This window comes from Acomys russatus, chromosome 6 (genome assembly GCF_903995435.1).
Source record: "Acomys russatus chromosome 6, mAcoRus1.1, whole genome shotgun sequence".
In the NCBI taxonomy this organism is placed as follows: domain Eukaryota; kingdom Metazoa; phylum Chordata; class Mammalia; order Rodentia; family Muridae; genus Acomys; species Acomys russatus.
In genome coordinates, this window is record NC_067142.1 from 82,505,396 (window position 1) to 82,527,082 (window position 21,687).

Consider the following 21,687-nt stretch of genomic DNA (forward strand, 5'->3'; position numbering starts at 1 on the left):
ATTAGCCACAGTCGTCTGATCACATGGTCCTAAAACCCAATACTTCCATGAAAGTTGTCTTTATGATTACTTGATCCACCACTAATGTAAGTTTAAATACTGTATCACTACATCAAAGATGTAGATTGTCAAGGGTCCACCTACTTGTGTCCCCATTGCCAGCCAGCTGGGGTGGTCCAATCCCACTCTACCATTTTAATACTTTGACATATCCCTCCTGTGAAGGTAATAACTGATAGGTCACTGTCATAGTTGTTTTCTCAGTGGATACCAGACATGGCAGAAGACTGGAGAACAGGAATTATGGGAGGTGGGGTACTCAGAAACAACATACAGTGCGATAAGGAGATCTGTCACTGGGGAGAATAAGAATCCAAGGTGTAACACCACATTGAAAAGACATCAGCTGAAATCCCAGACAGCTCAAGGACCAGAATAACCTCCATAGTTGCCACAAACAGGAGAGAAACTCCAGGCTCGTTAACTTCCACACTATTTGTTTTCTAACACTGCCATCAAGATCACTGTAAGCTTGGTGGGCTGCGGTGACATATATTGATTTTGTCCTTAAGGTCAAGCTGCTGGGGAGAGTCATGGTCCTCCCATGGGCTCCACAGAACCTCCTTCCCTGCTTCCCCCACACTCGGTGACACTCTTTGCTCTGTGCCTGCATACTTCCCATTTCTGTTCTGTCAGTTTGCTTGGCCTCTACTCCCTCTGTCTGTGGGTTGTTTTCATGTCCCCTGGAAAGGTGCCAGTTGCCAGATTGACATCTAACCCTAAATACAATATGGGTTATATCATCACCTCTGCAAAACTCATATCTCATTACAAAAGGTAAAATTCTCAAGTGTTGGGTAAACATGCATTTTTGAGAGACTCTCTTTAATTCACTGTGAATGTATTTGCCTTTTTTTTTTTTTTTTTTTTTTTTTTTAGTGAACAGACTATACACACACAACACAGATATCTATTTGGGGCCAGATAGATGAGTCAGTAATAAACTGAAGATTCTTTATTATCCTTTCTCATCCTTATGTGCACGTGACTTTTTTGACTACTTCATGATAAAACCAACATCTGGTATAATAACATGAGTTTTGGTTTAGACAATGGACTGTAAAAATCAGCTATAATGTTGTTGCTTAGGTAAATTTATAAATAGGACTAGTATTTGCTCTTGGATCCTCATATTCCATATTTATCATTGGTGTTTTGGCTCACTGTTGCATTTTATCTATTCTTTTTCTTCTTGGGCTCATATAACTTTGATGTCAATACCTAGGTAAATATTCCTAGTTTATTATGTTGCCTCTCCCACAGGGGAAATACCTAAGAATGATTTGAAAAGTTGGCAAACTCTGTGAGCATCTTAACCTGTGTATAGCTGTGAAGTACCATTTCAAATGAACGTTAAACCTAAGGACTCTGTCAGGGATGACAAAACCTCTGGATGCAACCAAGTGAACACAGGTCACAGGAATGTTACTGATGTAATTCAGCAGGACGTTACTTTAACGTTTTGCAATTAGAAAGATCATACCCCAATGAAAGCCATATAGTATAGCATATATATCCATACCATACTCATTATTATTATATTGCTGAGTCTTCTGTGCTGTACACAGCTGTATGTCCTATAGCTTTGTAGCCTTGGTGATACCATTGGTTTATACTGGCAGTACTGTAAATATTTGAGGGCTTGCCTTGGGACATCGAGTAGCTGTGGCATCCTTAGGTGTAAACATTCAGCTCCTATGGCTGTAAAGGGCCACAGCCACATAGGCAGTCTGGTCCATGGTTGACCAAAGCATTAGAACGTAACCCATGAGTGCATGTCAGTATCCCTAAGAAAAATAATTTCATATTCATGATTCTGTCTCTGTGACATTTCCTCCTGAGTATAATTTGCATCCACAGCCTAAGCAAGGTTTTTATGGTTGCCTGGGATTGGTTCTAATCATAATGCTAGGATGAATTCTGGGTTAACTCTTTAACTGTTTATTTACAGTGTTCTTCCCAACCTCCTTTGCTCAAACCCTCTGCTTTCATTTGAAAATGTATGATGATGACAATATTTTTTTTTAATTCACTATAAATCTAATTGTATGTGTTTATTTGGGTAAGAAAGGTAAGTGAGATTTGACCTATGGAGATAGTTGCTGAACATCTATTCTCTTCCCCTTTACTACTGTGGCTTTTTAAAGCAAATGATAGGACGATTTAGCACCATGTCATTGTCCTATGTTCTGTCATCAAGTAGCATGTGGCATCACCATCCTGTGTTATTGTTGGCTTTGTTTGGACTTTTTCATGCTAGCTATGTCAGTGTCGCAATCCTTATCTCTACCATTGGTGACAATAACCATACATCCATGCTGCTTTATGAGGCCGTAACTCCATTTTCTCATTTATCCACTCAGGAACTGCATTATTACCTCATAAAACAGTGTGATTGTACAATTATCAATTAAACCTCAGCTTGTTGAGACTTTTTTTTTTCATCTCTTTCCTTATAGGAGTTGGCAATAATTCCCTCTATTTGAATTTTTGGAAATTTTAATGCCAAGATTATAAGCTGTACATTGATTATTATCTGATTATATTATTGTTATTTTGCCTTAAAGCTGTTGCATTCTGCTAAGTCACAAGACCTATCTTACATCGTAAAGGGACTCAAGCCTTATAGGATCTACACCTTTACTGTCTCCCTCTGCAATTCAGTGGGCTGTGTCACCAGTGCTTTGGGAGCAGGGCGAACTCTAGCAGCGGGTAAGTGAGTTCTAATGAATATGAAGAAATGTGTTCACATTGAAAAAAAATACCCACAGGACCCCTGCATTTTGTACTTCATACATTTTTCTTCTGTTCCGTGCTGCTCCCTCAGCAATCCTGAATGTGGTTTGTTTTGAGATTTTTCAACAGAGCAAGACATAGAGCCAAGAGTATAGACACGTTAGAAGAGCCTCAAATTAGCTATGGAATGAGATTGGCCCCTGTGCTCAGTCTCTAATCCAGACCTCTCACATGTCCTGCCAGTGGTGAGGTGCAGTAGGAGGGCTCCCATGAGGCCACAGGACATTTTTCTCTCCAATCCTAACTTCTCATTTCCAGTTGTGTCTATCTATTCCTGTCCAATGGGGGATATATAGCAATTTCTAGGTTACATTGATACTATATTTTTCATCTGTTTGAGTGACAATTGCTTACCGATTATTTTATTCATTATTAATAAGATTCTCGTAAGTTTGCACAATGTAATAGGAAACTTGTTAAATCTTAGAATGCGGTTCATGTCATTTTCGTTTGCTAAAATCCAACCAAATTTATACAAAGTGAATGCATGCATCACTGTCATCTATACTCTGCTAAGAGCATTTAGAAGATTTCCAATTCTCAGTGTCTCTGTCAGCTACTCTGCAAGCCTTAGGTTCTCTTCATGGATGTGTCTGCCTGTTCAGAGGTTAGAGGAGTCCCAGATGAACTAAGGTATTGCACAAACATATGTTTAACCACCGCCCTACTACCTGTAGGCCTAATTCTATTGTTCTTATCCCCAGTTCTGGGAAAAATAATTCAGTTCAACTTATGTCACACAAACACTTTGGCTTGTTACAATTTTCAGTTGTTGTGAAGAAAATCCAGATTCCATGACAGTGTGGTCTATTACCTCAATGACTGAATTATTTTTGTTTAATTTATATGTATTTCAGATGGGCAAGTATACTCAGGGTGCATAGTGTATCAAATCATATGGGGGCCCTACTTTTCCTATAAGCCTATTTGTTTTTATGAATGCTAAGATCCAAAGGAGATAACTGTGAATAAGACAGGTGGATTCCGTATGATTTAGGCAAAATTTGAGGCTGTAGGTTGACCTTTGGTGGAGTTATGGGATGGAGAGGCCTGGAAGGGAGGCTAGTCAGAGCTGGAACCCCAGGATCTCAAGTGGCAAAGCATTGAGAAGTCATCCAGTGCTGTTGGATACTCAATGTTACTGCATTGATAGGAACATCTCTTGTGTTTGTCCACTCTATATCTAATACCTTTAGTGACTAGGAAACTCTCATGTCTCAGACAAACCAACATCTTTAGAACCATCTGTTATTTTTTATGTTACTTACACTTATTGATGTATCTATCACGTACGTACATGGATGTATGTAATCGCATACACACACAGTGCATGAGTGGAAGTCAGCGGACAATTTGCAAGTGCCAATTCTCTCTTTCCACCGTATGGATACTGGAGATTGCACTGAGGCCTTCAGTTCTGGTGGAAATTACCCTTAAGTGCTGAACCGTCCCCCCAGTCCTGAAAACATGAGTTCTTAATTGGTCTGAAAATATCGTCCTCAGGTCTCCATTCAACAATCTTCTCTCGGTGCTGCTGTTAGCATAATGTGTCTCCCTCATGGCACTATTGCGTGCAGCCTCTTTAGTGACACTGCATCTGTAACTGTCTTGTCTCCTCTGTGCCACAGTGCACCGTCTGCACCTCATGGAAGAAAGACTCTAGTTCTGAGCAGGTTCACTTTCGAAACATGTCAGCTCAGGTTCCTATAGACACAGCAAATGAAAGGATGTGATGTGAGACCCGCCTACCTTGGGAGCTAGACAGATCCTAGAGACCGGAGTGCAATAAGGAACTGCTGCTCTCAGCATCATTAACCACATCCCCAGTGATCCTGTCTTGTGGTTGGAAGCAGTGAGTTCCCACTAAACAGAAAGCCCCATGCCTAGTGTTCTCCACACCTCCTTTGTGGTCATTTAGGGTATACGTTCCGGCCTACTCTGTCACAGGAATGACTATGAAAATAGGATAACTGAAACCTCGGAATGGCCAACAAATACTTGAAAAAGTGTTTGGCATCCTCATTCTTATTCTTCTTTGCTTGGCTCTTTTGAGATCCGGGCTTTGTTGAGACTTACCTCAAACCTCTGGGTTCCTACCTGCCTCGGCAGAAAATGCAAACTTGGCTTCCATTGTCCCCTATCCTAACAAGCAAGAAAATACAAATCAAAACTGTTCAGTGACCCCCATCCCTACTTTTTACCCTTGAGTTTTTTAGACAGGGTCTTTCTAAATAGCCCTGGCTATACTGGAGCTCACTATGTAGTCCAGGCTGGCCTTAGACTCAGAATTCGCCTAGCTATGGCTCCTGAGTTCTAGGATTAAAGGTGTGTACCACTGAACCTAGCCCTCTCTGCCTTTTTATCACAGAGAAATAGGACCTGAAAATATCTCCTAATCACTAAAGCTACATAGATTTCAGATGTGAGTGATATTGAAGATTTTGTGCTTTGTTTTGCCTTATTTTATTGTTTTTTTCCGATAGCATGTCATTATTTAGTTTGGGCTGAACTCAAGTTTATGACTCTCCTGCCTCCCAAGTAAAAATACGAATGTATTCATATATATTTTGTGGGATGATGAGCAATTATTTTTTCTTTGTTGATTATTTCTAATTTGTAAATATAATAATGTGAAGCCAGGAAGGCACATTTTGTCACCATGTTTGCCCCCCACGCTAGGACAGAATATGATGGTGGTGGGAAAGCACGAAAGGGGAGGCTACTCACTTCATGGTAGACAGGAAGCACTATGCGAGGAAAGACCAAGGGACCCAGCCAGCCTTCAAAGGCAGGCCCTTGTGATATACTGTCTCTGACTTGGCCCTGTCTCTGTACACTTCCAGAACCTTCCACAGCAGCACTTAGCAGCAGGAAGCCAAGCCTTCAGCAAATGTGCCTGTGATGGACTTTTCATGTTTAAATTATAGCACCAGCTGTGAGACACTTGGGCAACTTATTCTATCTCTATTACTTGCTTTTCAGTTCATGCAAAAGACTAACATATTTTGTATGTTACTTCTAAAGTTTCAAGTAAGGGGCTGGAGAGATGGCTCAATGGTCAAGCACCGGCTTCTCTTCCAGAAGTCCTGATCTCAATCCCAGCAACCACAAGGTGGCTCACTACCATCTTCAACGGAATCAGATTCCGTTCTTCTGGTGTGCATGAAAATAGAACACTTGTATACATAAAAAGAATTAAATAAAATCTAAAAAAAAGAGAGAGAGATAATGTTTGTAATGTGTGTAAAGAAATATTCACCACAGCAAAATGTCCCTAAAATTTTGTTCTTCTCTCAAATGCCATCTCCTGAAATGTGTTTGTCAGCCACTGTATACCTTGTCTTAACACCATGTGCTTCAACGATTTCTAGTATCACCAGACCAGGGCTTTGTTTTACAGCTTTAATCTCAACATCATGCAGCATTCCATCGTCCATAACAATGGAGATCCCCCAAAGTAGGCTTATTGTGAAAAAGAAAAAAAAAAATCTTCAGAAACTCTTAAAGTTTTCCCCTTCTCTGAGAAGTACATCATTTATACCTATGATGTACATTTAAAACATAAAACCTGTGAGATGAAGAGATGACTCAGTGATTAAGACCACTTGCTGCTCTTCCAAAGGACCCAGGTTCAATTCCCAGCACCCACATGGCAGCTCACAACCATCTACAACTCCATGGGCAACACACACATACATATAAAATATAATACAATAAATACATTTTTCCAGCAAAATTTTGTGTCCCAATTACAAATTTCAAATATGCTGTTTGTAGTACAAAGTCACTAATATGCCCCCATGTACACCATTAATACATCATCTTATGGACTCTTCTATTAGAAAGAATAGCACTCAGGAGGCAGAGGCAGGCAGATCACTGTGAGTTCAAGGCCATCATGGTCTACAAAGTGAGTCTAGGACAGCCAAGGCTACACAAAGAAACCTTGTCTTGAAAAACCAAAAAAGAGAGAAAGAAAGAAAGAAAGAAACAAAGAAAGAAACAAAGAAACAAAGAAACAAAGAACAAATCAAAGAACCATGGAGCGCTCACAAGTCTGCAGGAATTTGAAAGACACTATTCATGGTGTTTAGCTTAAGGACATCCAATAGACTGATTGACACGAGGAAATGCACTAGGACTCTCAGCCAAGAAAGCTGTAGGATAAACAGAGCGGAGGGTGAAGGGCTTTGAGTTCAAAGGTTACAGCATCTCGTCCATGGCTGCTGCTATGCATGGATTTGGATGATTGATAAAGACATTTGCATCTATTCACTGAGCATATAAAATGTAGTAGACACAATGTTAGAAGTTGGCACTGTTCCAGTATTGCTATGATGGAATGTGAGGGTTTGTTTTTGTTTTTTTTGTTTTTTTGTTTTTTTTTTTTTTTTTGGTTTTTTGAGACAGGATTTCTCTGTGTAGCCTTGGCCATCCTGGACTCACTTTGTAGACCCAGCTGGCCTCGAACTCACAGCGATCTGCCTGCTCTGCCTCCCGAGTGCTGGGATTAAAGGAATGTGTGGTTTAAGAAGACTTCTCCGGCAGTACATAGTGAGCACCGTGAGGGGATGTACATAGATCTCAGAGATGATCTCTGCAGGAACTAGGGCTTTGTCCAGTGAGTAGAGGTGAAGACTGATAGATGAAATGAATAGCATTATAGGGGAGCTAGCTACAGGTTCAGAAGAGGGAAAAGTTGAAGATGATGGTAACTATTTGAGTGGAACATGGTGTCTCTGTTAAATAAAATGAAAAAGATAGACCAAAAATTCAAGCAACACCACATGCTGGTGAGGATGTGGGGAGAGAGGAACACTCCTTCATTGCTGATGGGACTCTAAACTAGTACAGCCACTTTGGAAATTTATCTGGTGCTATCTCAGAAAACTGGGAATAGGGCTTCCTCAAGACCCAGCTATTCCACTCCTTGGAACATACCCAGAAGATGCTCCAGCACACAACAAGAAAATTTGCTCAACCATGTTCATAGCAGCCTTATTCATAATAGCCAGAACATGGAAACAGCCTAAGTGTCCCTCAGTAGAAGAATGGATAAAGAAACTGTGGTACATATATACTGTGGAATACTACTCAGCTATTAAAAACAAGGAATTCCCGAAATTTGTGGACAAATGGATTGAACTAGAAATGATCATAATGAGTGAGTTGACCCAGAAGCAGAAAGACTCAAACGGTATATACTCACTTATATCTGGACACTAGCCCAAGGGGCATGTCCCATGAATGTCTTCACTTACCAGGAAACTGGGACAGAGGGGAGGACATCCAATTGGGACTCTAGATGACAGAAGCATGGGAGAATAGCAAAGTAGAAGGATCCAGAGGGTCCTAGAAACCTACAAGAAGAATATTATGATAGGCAGATTTGGGCCCAGCGGTCCCACTCAAACTATGGTACCAGCCAAGGATAATACAGGCCGTAAACTTCAAACCCCTACCCAGATCTAGCCAATGGATGAGATATTCTCCACAGTTGAGTGGAGAGTGGGATATGACTTTCACACATACTCTGGTGCCTCATATTTGACTATGTCCCCTGGAGGGGGAGACCTGGTGGCACTCAGAGGAAGGACAGCAGGCTACCAAGAAGAGACTTGATGCCCTATGAGCATACAAAGCGGGAGGAAGTCCCCCTCAGGCACAGTCATAGGGGAGGGGAGTAAGGAGAAAATGGGAGGGAGGGAAGAATAGGAGGATACAAGGGATGGGATAACCATTGAGATATAACAAGAATAAATTAATAAAAAAATAAATTAAAAAGATTTGAAAAAAAAGATAGACATATGGGGAAGACAGACCTATGTATTTATGTTTGATGGGCTGGTGGAAACATATCCATGGCAGCTATAGGCAACTAGAAACAGAGCATGCAAATCTGGTGGTTTTATAATAATCTGAGAGAGATGGAGGGAGAGCCATGGTGAAAATGAACCAGTGGGGCTAAGAAGATGCAGTGATACAAGGTGAAGGAGAGTGCCTGAGCGAGTGCATGCAGGAGGGGAACAGTGAGAGAGAAGTAAGGGAAGAGGGGTAAGACCACAGAGGGATTCCCACCTGAAAAGTCCTAGATGGGGCATGGTACCTTTAATGCCACATGCTGTCCAGAGAGCAAGACATGCATGCATCAAGACAGGGGAGGTCCAGCAATGGCTTGAGTAAAGATGAGTGTAGAGGACTGAGCAGTAGTAAAGGATGGGTTAGGAAAAGTCAAAGGCGGTTCTTTGAAGTTTTGATAAACATTTCAACTCACCCAGTTTCTACTTAATCCATTACATTCGCTTCTGTCCATGCTAAGAGTCATCTTTATTCTCAGGAGAAAATTGTTTCAGTGGCTTTTAGAAAATAAAGAAAGAATGTATAGTATTAGCCATCAGTTTATAATGTCGGGACAGGTGACTTCTCATCTGCCAATAAAAGAAATCTATACAGCAGTACTGGGAGAATGTACCATTCACAGGTATATTCAGATCAGCGAGAAGAAAAATTAGCTTTAATTGGCCTGCAAGCAAAGCGCAGCAGCTGTAGCCTTGTAACCGCCAGACTCTTACTTTCAGTAGGTATTTATGTTTCTTTCCCCATTCTTGCCCTATGATTGAACACGTAAGTAAGACTCATAGGCCGTGTGTTATGAAAGTAAGCAGTGTCAAAGCCAGGGCTTTTGTATAGACAAGTCTGTATTGGAAACAAATGGAAGTTGACCGTCTGCTTTATGGTCCTCCCTGCTCTGTTATTTCTGCGAGCTGTGGAGTGACTCGCCATGGGTTTGCAGGTGACTTAGCCCTTCTGTGTGAGTGGAGATATGGAGGCCTGTCATCCAATAGTGCTGTAGTGGAAAGTCACAGGTCCAAACAGGTGCCTAGCCGTTTAGAAGTGTGGGATGGCAACAGTGCTTCTCTTCACTGAAATCTTAGTGACTACTTTTTGAAAACATACTTGTGAGGTTCTATGTGGCTGCTTTGTGAACAAGCTTGAGAACCAGATGGTTTATTTGAAGTATTTTCAGGTCCACTGATAGGATGAGTGAGTGTCACCATGGGTACTGTATTAGTTCTGGGTTTGGTACCTGTACAGGTTCTAAATGGGCCTGAGGGAGCAATTGGCAAAGCTTGAGTGAATGCCTGTGGAAGTACTGCTGGTTGTCTGGGGGAAGTTACCGATTTGGCTGGACATCTTCAATCCATGCTACACATCTGAAAAAAAAAGATTACCCTTTTCATTGAGGAAATTTGTGAATTCCTATCCTTTCCCAATCTGTCAAGATGAAATCTTCCTTTGGGGGTCCATTTCTAAAGGAATTCCATGTCATTTCTTTTACCTGTCATTGGCCTCCACACTGCAAGTTGAGAAGCGCCACCTCCTGAGCAGGTAACGAAGGGTGTGTTAAGTTGCCTTTTTGAACCTAAAGTGGAATGTAGCTCTCCTTTCTCCTGGGTTAAAAAACCCACCTTGTTTGCATGCAGGGACACAGGTCTTTTCCTTGTGAATAGGACCCAGAGTGATTAAACAAGCACTCTTAATATGTTAATTTATAATTTTAATTACAACAATCTTGCCTATATAGTCATTAGTGAATACTAATATAAATATTTTTCCACCTTTTTATTCCTAGTGCGTAAGGCAATCATCCAGTTCCCTCTCTGAGGTTGCTGGTTTCCTCTCATAATGCCATCTTTGTTCCTGGTTATGAATGCATTTTCTTCCTTCCTGTCTTGCATAATCCCTCATTAAGCTAGTCACTCTCTGCTCCATGCTAAAAAGGAAAAAATTATCATGCAAATGTGGCAGGCTGTATTAAAAAGCACATCACCAGACACTTTTGTCGCTGTCCTTCAGTTAGTTTCCTTTCTTTGAATTTAATTCCATTTGTTGTTAAAAACTACTGACTTGATGTATGGACTCATGAAACCGAGGCTGCTGCCAAGAAAGTGAGGGGGGAAATCAAAGGCTCTTGGAAGATCTGCAGAGCTGGAATGAATTTGCTTCCCCTTTGACAAGAACACTTGAACAGCCCTGGAGTCCTGTGATGATTCTACTTGGCTAATTATCCAATTATTTGTTTCAAAAGTAAAGACAGCATTCTACAATGAGAGCAGTGTAAAGCAGCCTGAGAAATTTGGGAGTGACAGATGACTTAGGCCCATATAAGAAAACACTATCTATGCAGACATTTGGCTTCCTGTGTGTCGTCCACGGCCGCCCCTCTACCCCTCAGGATGAAGACCCTGAGCACAGGGAAAACTTTCTGTCTGTTTGTTTTCTCTCTCAGTGGAGATTATTTTCACACTTGCAAACACCACGTCAAATTGCCAGGGCTCTTAAGCAATATTTAAGTTGTATTTCTCTTGATTAAAAGCTTTTGGTTCAAAGCAATACTTTTTAATTGCCTAATGATATAAGTCAGTTCTTAGGGGAAAAAAAAAAACCCGCACATTTAGGAGTTCATTTGCGATATAACTGAAAAATTCATTGCATGGCAGTAAAACAATTTACTGTTAATTACAAGGAGAAGAATTTGCTGCAGCATGCTCGCAGATTGCCATGAATCATGCAGCACTCCTAGAGATTTATAACAGATGTGTAAGTGGGATGAATTAGCAGGGTTTAATAACAGAGGCACAAATCATGCAGACTTCAAGGAGCTTTAATTGATATACTAGAAAGTGACGGGCATGAATCACTCAGCCATTCAACAGCATTGGAACATATGGTCAGCTCAATATGTTGCATCTTAAATCGGTGGGTGAGTCGTTGCTTGTCCCATATGGTGGGAGCAATATATTTTTTGTGATTAAAAAATATATCCATTTTTTTTTAAAAGAAATATGGTTGCGAAGCATGTTTGTTACTGAGCTGGCATCTAAAAGCCAAGCCAACCCATGCGTTATCTTGTTTTTGCTTTGATTATTTCTGAACACGGCAGTTTCCTAAAATAAATGAGGGACACTCCATGTAACACTAAATTGCCGGAGGTGTTATGAGAAAGGCGTCTGTGCTGTTGGCACATTTGACCCCCAGCAAGCCATGGAAAGCATAGCTGGAGAAGTTGAGGTCATCTGCGAGGCCCTGTGGACTGGGTAAACAAGATGAAGGGCCATGTCTCTTTGGGGGAAGGTTAGGTCTGCCCAACTTGGCATCTTAGCATGATGAGTTTGGTGGGGAATCTATACTTAGCAGGATTTTTTAAAAGTAGTTTGGATAATACCATGGCCCCTGATGGAGCAATTACATGGACCGCTCTTCTGTTTCTTAATTATGCATTACCCTCTTTGGAAACATCAAAAGTAATCCTCATAGACAGAGAAGCTAATGCCATGGCATTCGTGCGGAGACAGGTATTCTGGCTAAGAATTAACCAGAAATGGACACATATACGTTCAATGGAACCGGGTCCTGGCAGCTTTCAGAAAGGCGTTTGCAGCATTAGTAAATGTGTCAGACTTGAAAAAGGAATAGTGCAGCCTTAGTCTGTGCTGCCAGGATTTAATGTCAACAATTACAATTTATTTTGATCCTTACCTAGTGTTTATTATTGTTTGTATACACAACAGACCTCACGAACACAGCAATGCTCTAGTAGACAGAGTTGCCATCTGTTCCGAGAAAATGCTGGCATCTGTCTTTGATGCTAAACCTAAAATGATATTATTTCTAACAAAACAAAATTAACTGCTTTTTACTCACCAACTTCACTTTTAAGGGCACAGATAGATGTACCAGAGGAAAAGGCTGGCTTGTGAAATGTGCGGTTGACCCCGTGGGGCAGGACTGCTCTTGGATATGTAACTTTTATCAGGCTTCCTGGTGGCCTTTTGGGCATCCGGAAAGGCCACACAGAAGTCACCTTTACAAAACAGAACCTCACCTTTACAGTGCTCTCTCACTCTGCACCTTCAGCGGGTTGTTAAAATAACAACTGAAATACGTAAAAATTGATGGAATTAGAGAGGCTCGAATCCCTCCAAAATAGTTTGACAGATGCTCCCTCAAAAATAAATAAATGAAACAAAACTCCAAGGAAAGAAATTGAATAGGCAAAAATGCTAGCGGATAAAGTCTCCGTTGGTCCCACAGTGACCCCTTTAGGAAACTACAAGCTCTCTTCTCTGCTAGGCTATTAAATTTTCTCTCCCTCACTGGCATATATAAAAGATTTATATGCAGCACCCCTCCTATTTTAGTTTTGGAAGGACTAAGTATCTTATTAAGAAAAGGTCTCTCAGTGTTTGAAGCTGAAGAACTCGGAGGACCAAGGACAATGGGAACACCGGTCCTGATGTAAGAGCACTGGGACGCTTTCTGAGATGGACCACTCAGATTCCATATATCACAAAATAATAAATTGTGTCACACCCATGTTTAATGTGTGTACACAGTGCATTAACTGTAACTATAGTACATTTATTTGTTCTGGAGGAGACTTGAAAATGATTTAAAAATCAATACTGGGCTGTCAGACAGGCAAGTGTTACGATACGTTTAAGAAACTAATTGCACAGGCCCCATAAAAGCTTCAAGTTTGTGTAGCAAGGATGCCATAATTACAGTCAGAGCAACTACCTCTTATATTAATGGTGGACTTTAGGAAATGGTGGTGCTGGCTGTCATCTTCACTACGCTGTGTGTAGTTCAGAAATAATGGCTCCTCTTCTCTCTAGAACTGGGCAGTGTTAGTTATGGGCCGTTGATCTACAGTCAGTTGAAAGACCGTGATGACAATGTTTAGGAACCAAGTTCATTTGAGGTCTCTGAAAGTCATGCTTTGTAGCCTTCCTATGACATGGCACACATAGAAAGATCATGTTATATGCCACACTCAGAGTAAAAAAAAAATGATGGCTGAGTGCTGACGGGGAAACGCTAGGAGATCTTTATGCCAGGCTCCCCTTTCTGTTTTCAAATTGAGAATCACCGCTTGGTCCATGTAAACTCAACCCTGTCTGCCAGTGAAGACATAGCAAAGAAAAGAGATGTCCAACAATGAGCTAGAGACCCTCCACCATGCACACACTCACACGGTGATGGCTAGGAAACAGAAAGACAGCAGAAAATACATGTTATGTTCTCTAGCATGAGAAAATAGTTGGTCAATAAGACATTATGGAGTTATCTCTGGGTTCCTGTGGTGAAGACTTTCCTCTTCTGTATCCTGGTTGCTGAATAGAGTTATTGCGATCTGGGAATTCTTAGGTCCTGGCCTCAGATCCTATGTGTTATATTCAAGCCTACTAATGTTTGCAAAGTAACAATTCCTGACATAGTTTTAGATCTTGGAGAAAAAGTCAAAATAATTTTCTTTTGACAAAGTGCCTAAAGATGTCCTTTGTTGGTCTACACTCTACACACTATGAGCCTTGGGAACCCTGTCATAACTAGATGCCATGGACTCACAGCAGGAAGCAGATTATACCTGGTCCTAGTGAGTGACTGATCCATGCAGACCTCAAACACAAGGTTTTAAGAGCAAATGCAAAGATTTGATTCAAAAGGCCTATGAGTCTGTCTTGCTTACGACTCCACACTCCATAAATTTTGCAAGTGTAAATTTATTCATTACAATATGCTGTTAGTTAGACAATAAGGTAACAAATGCTACATAAAGGATGCACATTAGCTGAGCATTTTGGGACTCTTTATAAAATATAAAGTTATTGAGAAGCTGAGGGATTGCATCAGTGGATGGAGCACTTCCCGTGTAAGTGCAGGGACCTGAATTCACAGCCTCTGAACCCACATGAAAACCAGACAGGGGCACATGTGTCTGAAACCCAAGTGCTGGGAGTGAGGTAGAAATGAGAGGGTTACTAGGGTTCCTGGGGCAGCCAGTCTGGCTGAAAAGGGTATGATGAGAAGAACCAGGATTAATGAGAGTCTATCTCAAAAAGATAAGGTAGATAGTTAATGTATTGTGTTGAAAATCCTTTTCAATTTGTAGATGAGAAAACACGGGCAAATGCTATAAAGTTTGAATGATCTTGCTGCAGTATTTGTAGCATAGGAAATTAGTGTAAATATCTCTGAAAGTCTAGAGTTGTTTCCTTTGCTCAGAGCTATCTTTTCATTTTCTCTGCCATGGTTACAAATTATTTCAAAAACGTATTTGTGTGTCTGTGTTTTGACAATCTGACAAATAGGCCATCCTTACTCTAATCTCTCTCTCTCTCTCTCTCTCTCTCTCTCTCTCTCTCTCTCTCTCTGTGTGTGTGTGTGTGTGTGTGTGTGTGTGTGTGTGTGTATGTGTGTGTGTGTCCAGTTTAATTGATTGACAGCTCCACTCAATTTCCTCTCCTGGATGTGGAGGAGCCATGAAAAGCATAGCTCAGTAGGGTACCCACCTGGCAAAGAACCATGCTTGACACCACAGTGTGAGGCCTCAACATACCAGTGGGAAATCTAGATTTTTTTTTAAGCAATAGGATAAGCCATCAACTCTACTAGTTCAACTCATCCTCTGGAGGAGACTAACCAAGAACTTGCCAGTTGCTTGCTGGAAGATTCTCTGTGAAGTAGACATTCTTCTGCATTACAGCTGGGACAGTTGTTACTGACACCGTGGACTCTCCACGTAGCAGTCCCCTTGTCTCTAAACTGTTTGTCAGAATGAAGGCAAAACTGACCTCTCACCTTAGAAGACATTGGTAAATTAATGAGGTGCCTTTGTGGTCCTTTTTATTTTACTTTTTAGTCCTTCTTTTATATTTCTAATTAAGAAGTGCCGTGGATAGCGTTATCAAGGTGGAAAGGGTTCTGAGGAGGGGCAGGTCGCGGTTTCACCACTTTCTCTCATTCGGTTGGTAGAGTTTTAAGGAATTAAGCACATGGGGCTTTGGGAAAGAGATTGCAGAGGAAGGAGTGCTTTCATCCAGTGCTGAAAGATTAACATTTATCTAAACTTCAGGTATTTAGTTTAAGTAGAATGGAGATATAAACCAATTCCTCATTTCAGAGAGTTCTTTTGGGGATCAGTGGGAATAAGCTAGATGGCATTTTTCTAACTAAAAACTTCAGGTTCATGTGCTCCAAACGCTAAAGAATTCTATGTAGAAAGCAGAAACTGTGACTACAGAAGGGCTCAAATACAATTCACGTATTTATTTTTTAGCTTGTTAGCAACATAGAGAGGGGCAGGTGGAAGGTAATGGCTTACTTAGTAGAGAAACAAGGACCTGAAGATTTTGGTCCCCAGAAGCCACCTGAAAGTGCAGGATGTATGCTTGTAATTCCAGGGCCAGGAGAGAGAGAAAGGTTATTTCTGTGGCTGCATGGCCAGCCAGGATAGCCTAATTGATCTCTCCTTCACTGGAGGCCTGTAAAGACACCCTGCCTCAAAGGATTGGCAGAGTTCATGGGTGGAGTAATAATACTTGAGATTCTCCTTTTGTACACACATACACACACACACACACACACACACACACACACACACACACACACGGAACTGAGGAACACATGGACATGCACACATGTGTAGACATACAAAAGTCAGATTATAAGAGAATTGCGACCATTGTTCTTTTTATTGCATTGTAGACCTCAAGACTAAAACCACGTGGGGCCTTCCTGCCCATCTGAGCCTGTAACCAAGCATAGGCAGGCAGAGAAAAATCAGGAAAGAGAATTTCAACTCCAAACATAAGCTGGGTACAAAGAGTTTCAGGCTGGTTTATCTCGTTATTTTGTTTTGGATTATTAGAATGACAAGTGAAAACACCCCATTTAGCTATGTTTTGGCAGAGAGTACCACGAGAAGCCATGCATATAAAACCTGTACACATATAAAAATATCACACATATTCCTGCAGCAGCAGATGAATACAGCTGTTAATTTTCTATTTAAGTCAATGAACTTTTTGCTCTGCTCCTTCTGAAAGTGGAAATAGAAGTGTAGCTGGCTGCTTCTCTTGAGAGAGTTGGCGGGCATCTCAAGATAGCTAGTAGTATTTCTTTCTATGCTCTGAGGGTGAATTTCCTGTCATGCTTTAAGGATTTCAGCTCTTGCACTCATACCGCTTTGTTTCTTGAAACAAAAGATGTTTTCTTGTTGTGGTGGTGGTGGTTGTGGTTGTGGTTGTGGTTGTGGTACAAAGCTGTGTAAATACAAGTATAAATTAAGATCCATAAACATAGTTTGGGTTCTTGGTCAAAAGCCTTGGGTATAGCTGTGCTCTGCTCTTTCTTCACTTTCGCCTCTCAAGTTCATCCCACATGCTTGAAGTAGGGAAGTTAGCCTGCTAACAACTGTTTAAAGCATAAAGAAATCATTGAATCTGGACACGATGCTCCATTTTTTTAATTCCAGTACTCAGGAGGCAGAGGCAAGAGGGTTATTTTGAGCTATAGGAAAGATTGGTCTACATAGCAAGTTCAAGGCCAGGAAGGGCTAAATATATAAAGCCTATCACAAACAAACAAGAAGATGCTGTACTTGAGCATTGGCCTTCGTTTTCAATAACTCAGTTGTTAGTCTGACTTTTTTTTTTTTCATCAAGTTACGTGGAAAAATTTTAACCACTGATTACTAGTACAATCTCTAAGCAGCTCCAAGGAGTTGCCACTATCCAGGATTCAGGTCTCGCTGTCTGTAGCAGTGGTCATTGAGCAGTCACTGAGACCAAGTCTCAGGCCATGGTTGGTAGCATGGTCACCTCAGGTCCAGCTGTGCTCCCAGCTACTGTAGTTCCCAGAAGCCACTGTGCTTACTGGTTAGCAGAGCACTGGTAAGATGCTGCACACTGGATGTTCTGTTTGGCCTTCGGAGTGGAGTGTGCCTCTCTGTCTGCTTTAATTTCTGTCAGTTCTAAGCCTACAATAAAACTCAGGAAATTACACACAAAAATGACTGTCTTACCAAGGGTGGGGGGAGAGAGAAGGAGAAAGAGAGATTATGAATACAAAGATTATTCTCACTGCATCCTAGGCAGGAAGTACACATTGATACCATTTCATATGTATGAAAGCTACAGCCGGGGCCTATGGCCAAGAGGTAGAGTGTTTGCCTACCATGTGTGAATCCCTCTAGATTAAACCCCAAGTATGGTAAAAAAAAAATGATAAAAATGAAATAAATATGATTTAGCAACCTACGATCATTAATCCTACATTAGCAATCAGTTTGGGGCATCCTTAGGGCAAGTCACTCACACACCATGCTAATGGAAACCCACTTCTCCCAATCATTCCTGCTTGCCACCTGCTCAGTCTCAGGCCAGTGCACGTCAGGAGAGCAGGTTCTATCTCACTTAGCAATGCTGGTCATGGGCTAGCCACAGTTCAAGAGGGCTCAGTACTTTCTAAAGAAGTCAACTTCTTCTCACCCAGAGATATTCACACAGAGAACCAGCTAAGGGCCCATTGAAGTCAAGAGGCATATATGCAAAGGTTCAGGATACCTATAGTGGCTATAATAGCTCTTATTTGAAAAAAAAATAGAAATGATTTCTAAGAAAAATACTTCCTCAGTGTGTATATGTTTTGTGTTAGGAATTTGTTAGTCATTTTATGTTTTGTTTAGTCATCTTTGAGGTCAACTCTGCATTCTATTTTCCATACATAGAACTATGTTGATACCTATGACTATAATTGGCTCGACTTTAAGTGTGATGTACACAGGGGTATTTCTACCTATGCCATATCATGTCCTTCTATGTCATTCAGCTCCTGCTCAGCTAATGTCTCCAATGGTGACAGGAGTCAACAGCACCACAGTCCATATCAGGTGGCTCCCTCCTGCAGAAGTCAACGGCCCATCTCCTCTGTACCATCTAGAAAGGAGGAGCTCCTCTCTCCCAGCTCCCATGGCTGCTATGACAAAGGGGACCCGCTTTGTGGGAGATGGTTACTGCAGATTTCCAAGAACAGCTCACCCAGACTTTATAGGTAAGTGCATTTGACACATATTTGAGAAGTGCTACGCCCCAAGGTGTTGTCTATTATTTTGATATCTCTTTACAATGAATTTTTTATAGTGGCTATTTTTAGAAATGTGAGCTCAGCCTTTTTATAACAGTAGCCTGATTGTGTCAACACATCCATCTCTTTGGGATTGTTTTGGGGGAGCAGATAGGAGGCAAGTGAGAAAAAGAAAGAGGGGAAAGCCAGCCTCATTGGATCAAAGTGTGTCCTCAGGCAGCCTCTATCAAAATGTATTAGTGGGTTGCATCCCATTCGTGGAAGGGTTTGAGAAGTGCCTCATGCCTACTGAGAACACATGATCAGCAGAGCATGTGAAAAGACTCAGAAGAAACACATTTACCCTTAAACTGGGTAGAAGGTTGCATCACATACCCGATAGTTGTTTCACTTCCACCTTTGTAGCTGAGGCCACAACAACTTACTCGCGCCTACTCTGTGGGAAGCATCGGGGAAAAGAATCTCAGGGAAGCCACCTTCTCCAAGCACACACTGTGGTGAAGCCAAGGAGGCTCCTGCTGCAAGGAAGGCTTGACATAAACAACAGCGACGGCAGTTTCTCGTTGAATCATGAGAATTGATTCGAGTAATGTCGAGGCAAAGAGGAAGTCCTTAGTCACTGCTTATGGCTGTAACAAGACACCATGACAAGACGACTCTGGTAAAGGAAACCATTTAACTGGGGCCAGCTTACAGTTTCAGAGGCTTAGTCCACTGTCATCATGGCAGGAAGCATGGCAGGACACAGGCAGGCATGGTGCTAGGGAAGGAGCTGAGAGCAGCAACCTGATCCTCAGACAGCAGCCAGAGCGATAGCCAGTAGGCCTGGCCTGGGCTTGTGATACCTCAAACCCCACTGCTAGAGGCACTCTCTTCCCGCAACAAGTTCACGCCTCTGAACCCTTCCTTGCCTGACAGCTCATCAACTGGGGACTAAGCATGTAATTGTAAGAAGGTATAAGGGCCGATATCATTCAAACCATCACAGTAAGTCTGTGAAATTTTAAAATAAAAACAGATTGCGCCTCTTGCTTGTGTGGCCCTATGTGGCATGACGGGTGCTGGAGATGAGCACAGCCAGAAGCTTCGGGACAGCTCACCTGGCCTGTGCACGCGTAAACTACACGGAGAACCTTCCTCAAACAAAGTGGACGACTGATGAGGAGCCACACTAGAAGTTGTCCTATGACCTCTGCATGCTTATCATGACATTAGTGCCCACTCTCACACACATGAAACAACACACAGACACATGCACCCACACCCACACACACACACACACACACACACACACACACACACACTAAGTACACAACGTATGAGGTTGACATTATTACATAAATGCAGATATTTGTTTAATCCATGAAAAAATGGTAAAATACCATATTTCATAAATATTATATGTGTAAATTCCAGTACATTACAATGAAATTAAATTTGAGCTAGAAAAATCAAATGTCACTTTTTTTTAATTTTACCTAAAGGAGTAAACAGTTGGATTATGGGTGAGACTGGCTGCCGAAGCATGCTTGTCGTAAATCATGATTACCTGTTAGCTGAGATATATTGAGATTAATGCGTGCTTAACTATTTTCCCCACACATCAAAATCATCATAATTAAAAATTGAATCCAAGTTCCCCAACACACTGAACTTCTGCTAATTTTAATAAGGGAGAAAAAGTCAGAGCAGATTGTAAGAAGGAATCCCAGCGATGGGCTCTTTTCCTCAAATAGAAATAGAAGCCGTGCCCCTGGTTGAGCATTTGGCTTAGGATGCATTTTGCGCAGGAAATAACATTCTGTCTTCATTCAGCCGCGTCCTGCTGCTGCTGTAAGTCAGACTGCATTTGCAGGCCAGCCAACAGACAGGCTCTTGATGGGCTCGCCTACTGATGCTCCTCTGAAAGATCGAGTGGCCCGTCCATTCCTAATAAATTTAGTCATCCTTGCTGTTTCTCTTACCAGCCTTATCCTCTGAGGTGCAAGGTCCAGGGGCAGATGCAGCGTCTGGGAACATTTCCAAATTCCTCTTTAAAGAACTTAAGCCATGAACACTGGCCTCACTAAGCAAGATCCTTCTGTCTGCCTCACAGGCTCCAGCTGCACAGAGAATATGTGTGGGGTGTGCATCCCAGACTGCTCCCCAGAGCATTCGTTTTCCTGAGAAAAGGAGGGGAAAAAGCTGATTTTTATGGTGTACCAGTGGCTTGAGGTTACTTAAGACTCCTATTTCCTCTCTCTATGTATTTTTACATATTATATGCATGTGTGTATCTGAGGGTGGCTACATGCATATGCATGTGCATGCTGGTGCCCACACAGGGAAGAATGTAGTCAGACTCCCTGGAACTATAGGCAGTTGTGATGCTCACCCCCATCTGGGTGCTGGGAATTGAACTCCAGTCCCTGTAAGAGCAGAAAGCGCTTTTAACTACTGATCCATCTCTGCAGCCCTCCTTTTAATAACTAAAACAACCTGCGTAATTGGTTTGATCCTCTGGCTTAATGGCCAGGTTTGGTTAAATGATTTTATTATTTTAGTAAGATGGGTCATTTATCTCCATTTATGCATTTACTCAATTAGTGAGTTAGAACAGGTTTTCAAGACTACCTTTGTGTTTGGAGAGGGGTGTGTGCAGAAGCACTCACATGCTTACTGGTTTGTGTGTGTGTGTGTGTGTGTGTTGCATGGTATATAGGTCAGAGAACAACCAGAGATGTCTTTACGAGGCACCATCCATCTGCTCTTTGAGACAGGGTCTCTCACTGACTGACCTTGAACTTACCAAATAGACTACACAGGCTGGCCAGGGAGTCCGACAGAAGCATTTCTCCAGCTCTGGAAGTACAAGGGCAGGCCACCCTGCCTAGCTTTTATTTCTTCTTCACTTGTGAAGTC

The 21,687-nt window shown here is 41.7% G+C and overlaps 1 protein-coding gene across 1 annotated transcript in view; it reads left to right on the plus strand.

Moving 5' to 3' along the window:
- Ush2a (usherin) overlaps nucleotides 1-21,687 on the plus strand; it is a 696,795-nt gene that overhangs the window by 190,797 nt on the left and 484,311 nt on the right. The window contains exons 19-20 of the mRNA XM_051148119.1: nucleotides 2,628-2,772; nucleotides 18,532-18,753. Of these exons, the coding sequence (XP_051004076.1) occupies nucleotides 2,628-2,772; nucleotides 18,532-18,753 (367 nt within the window). The remainder of the gene's footprint in view (nucleotides 1-2,627; nucleotides 2,773-18,531; nucleotides 18,754-21,687) is intronic.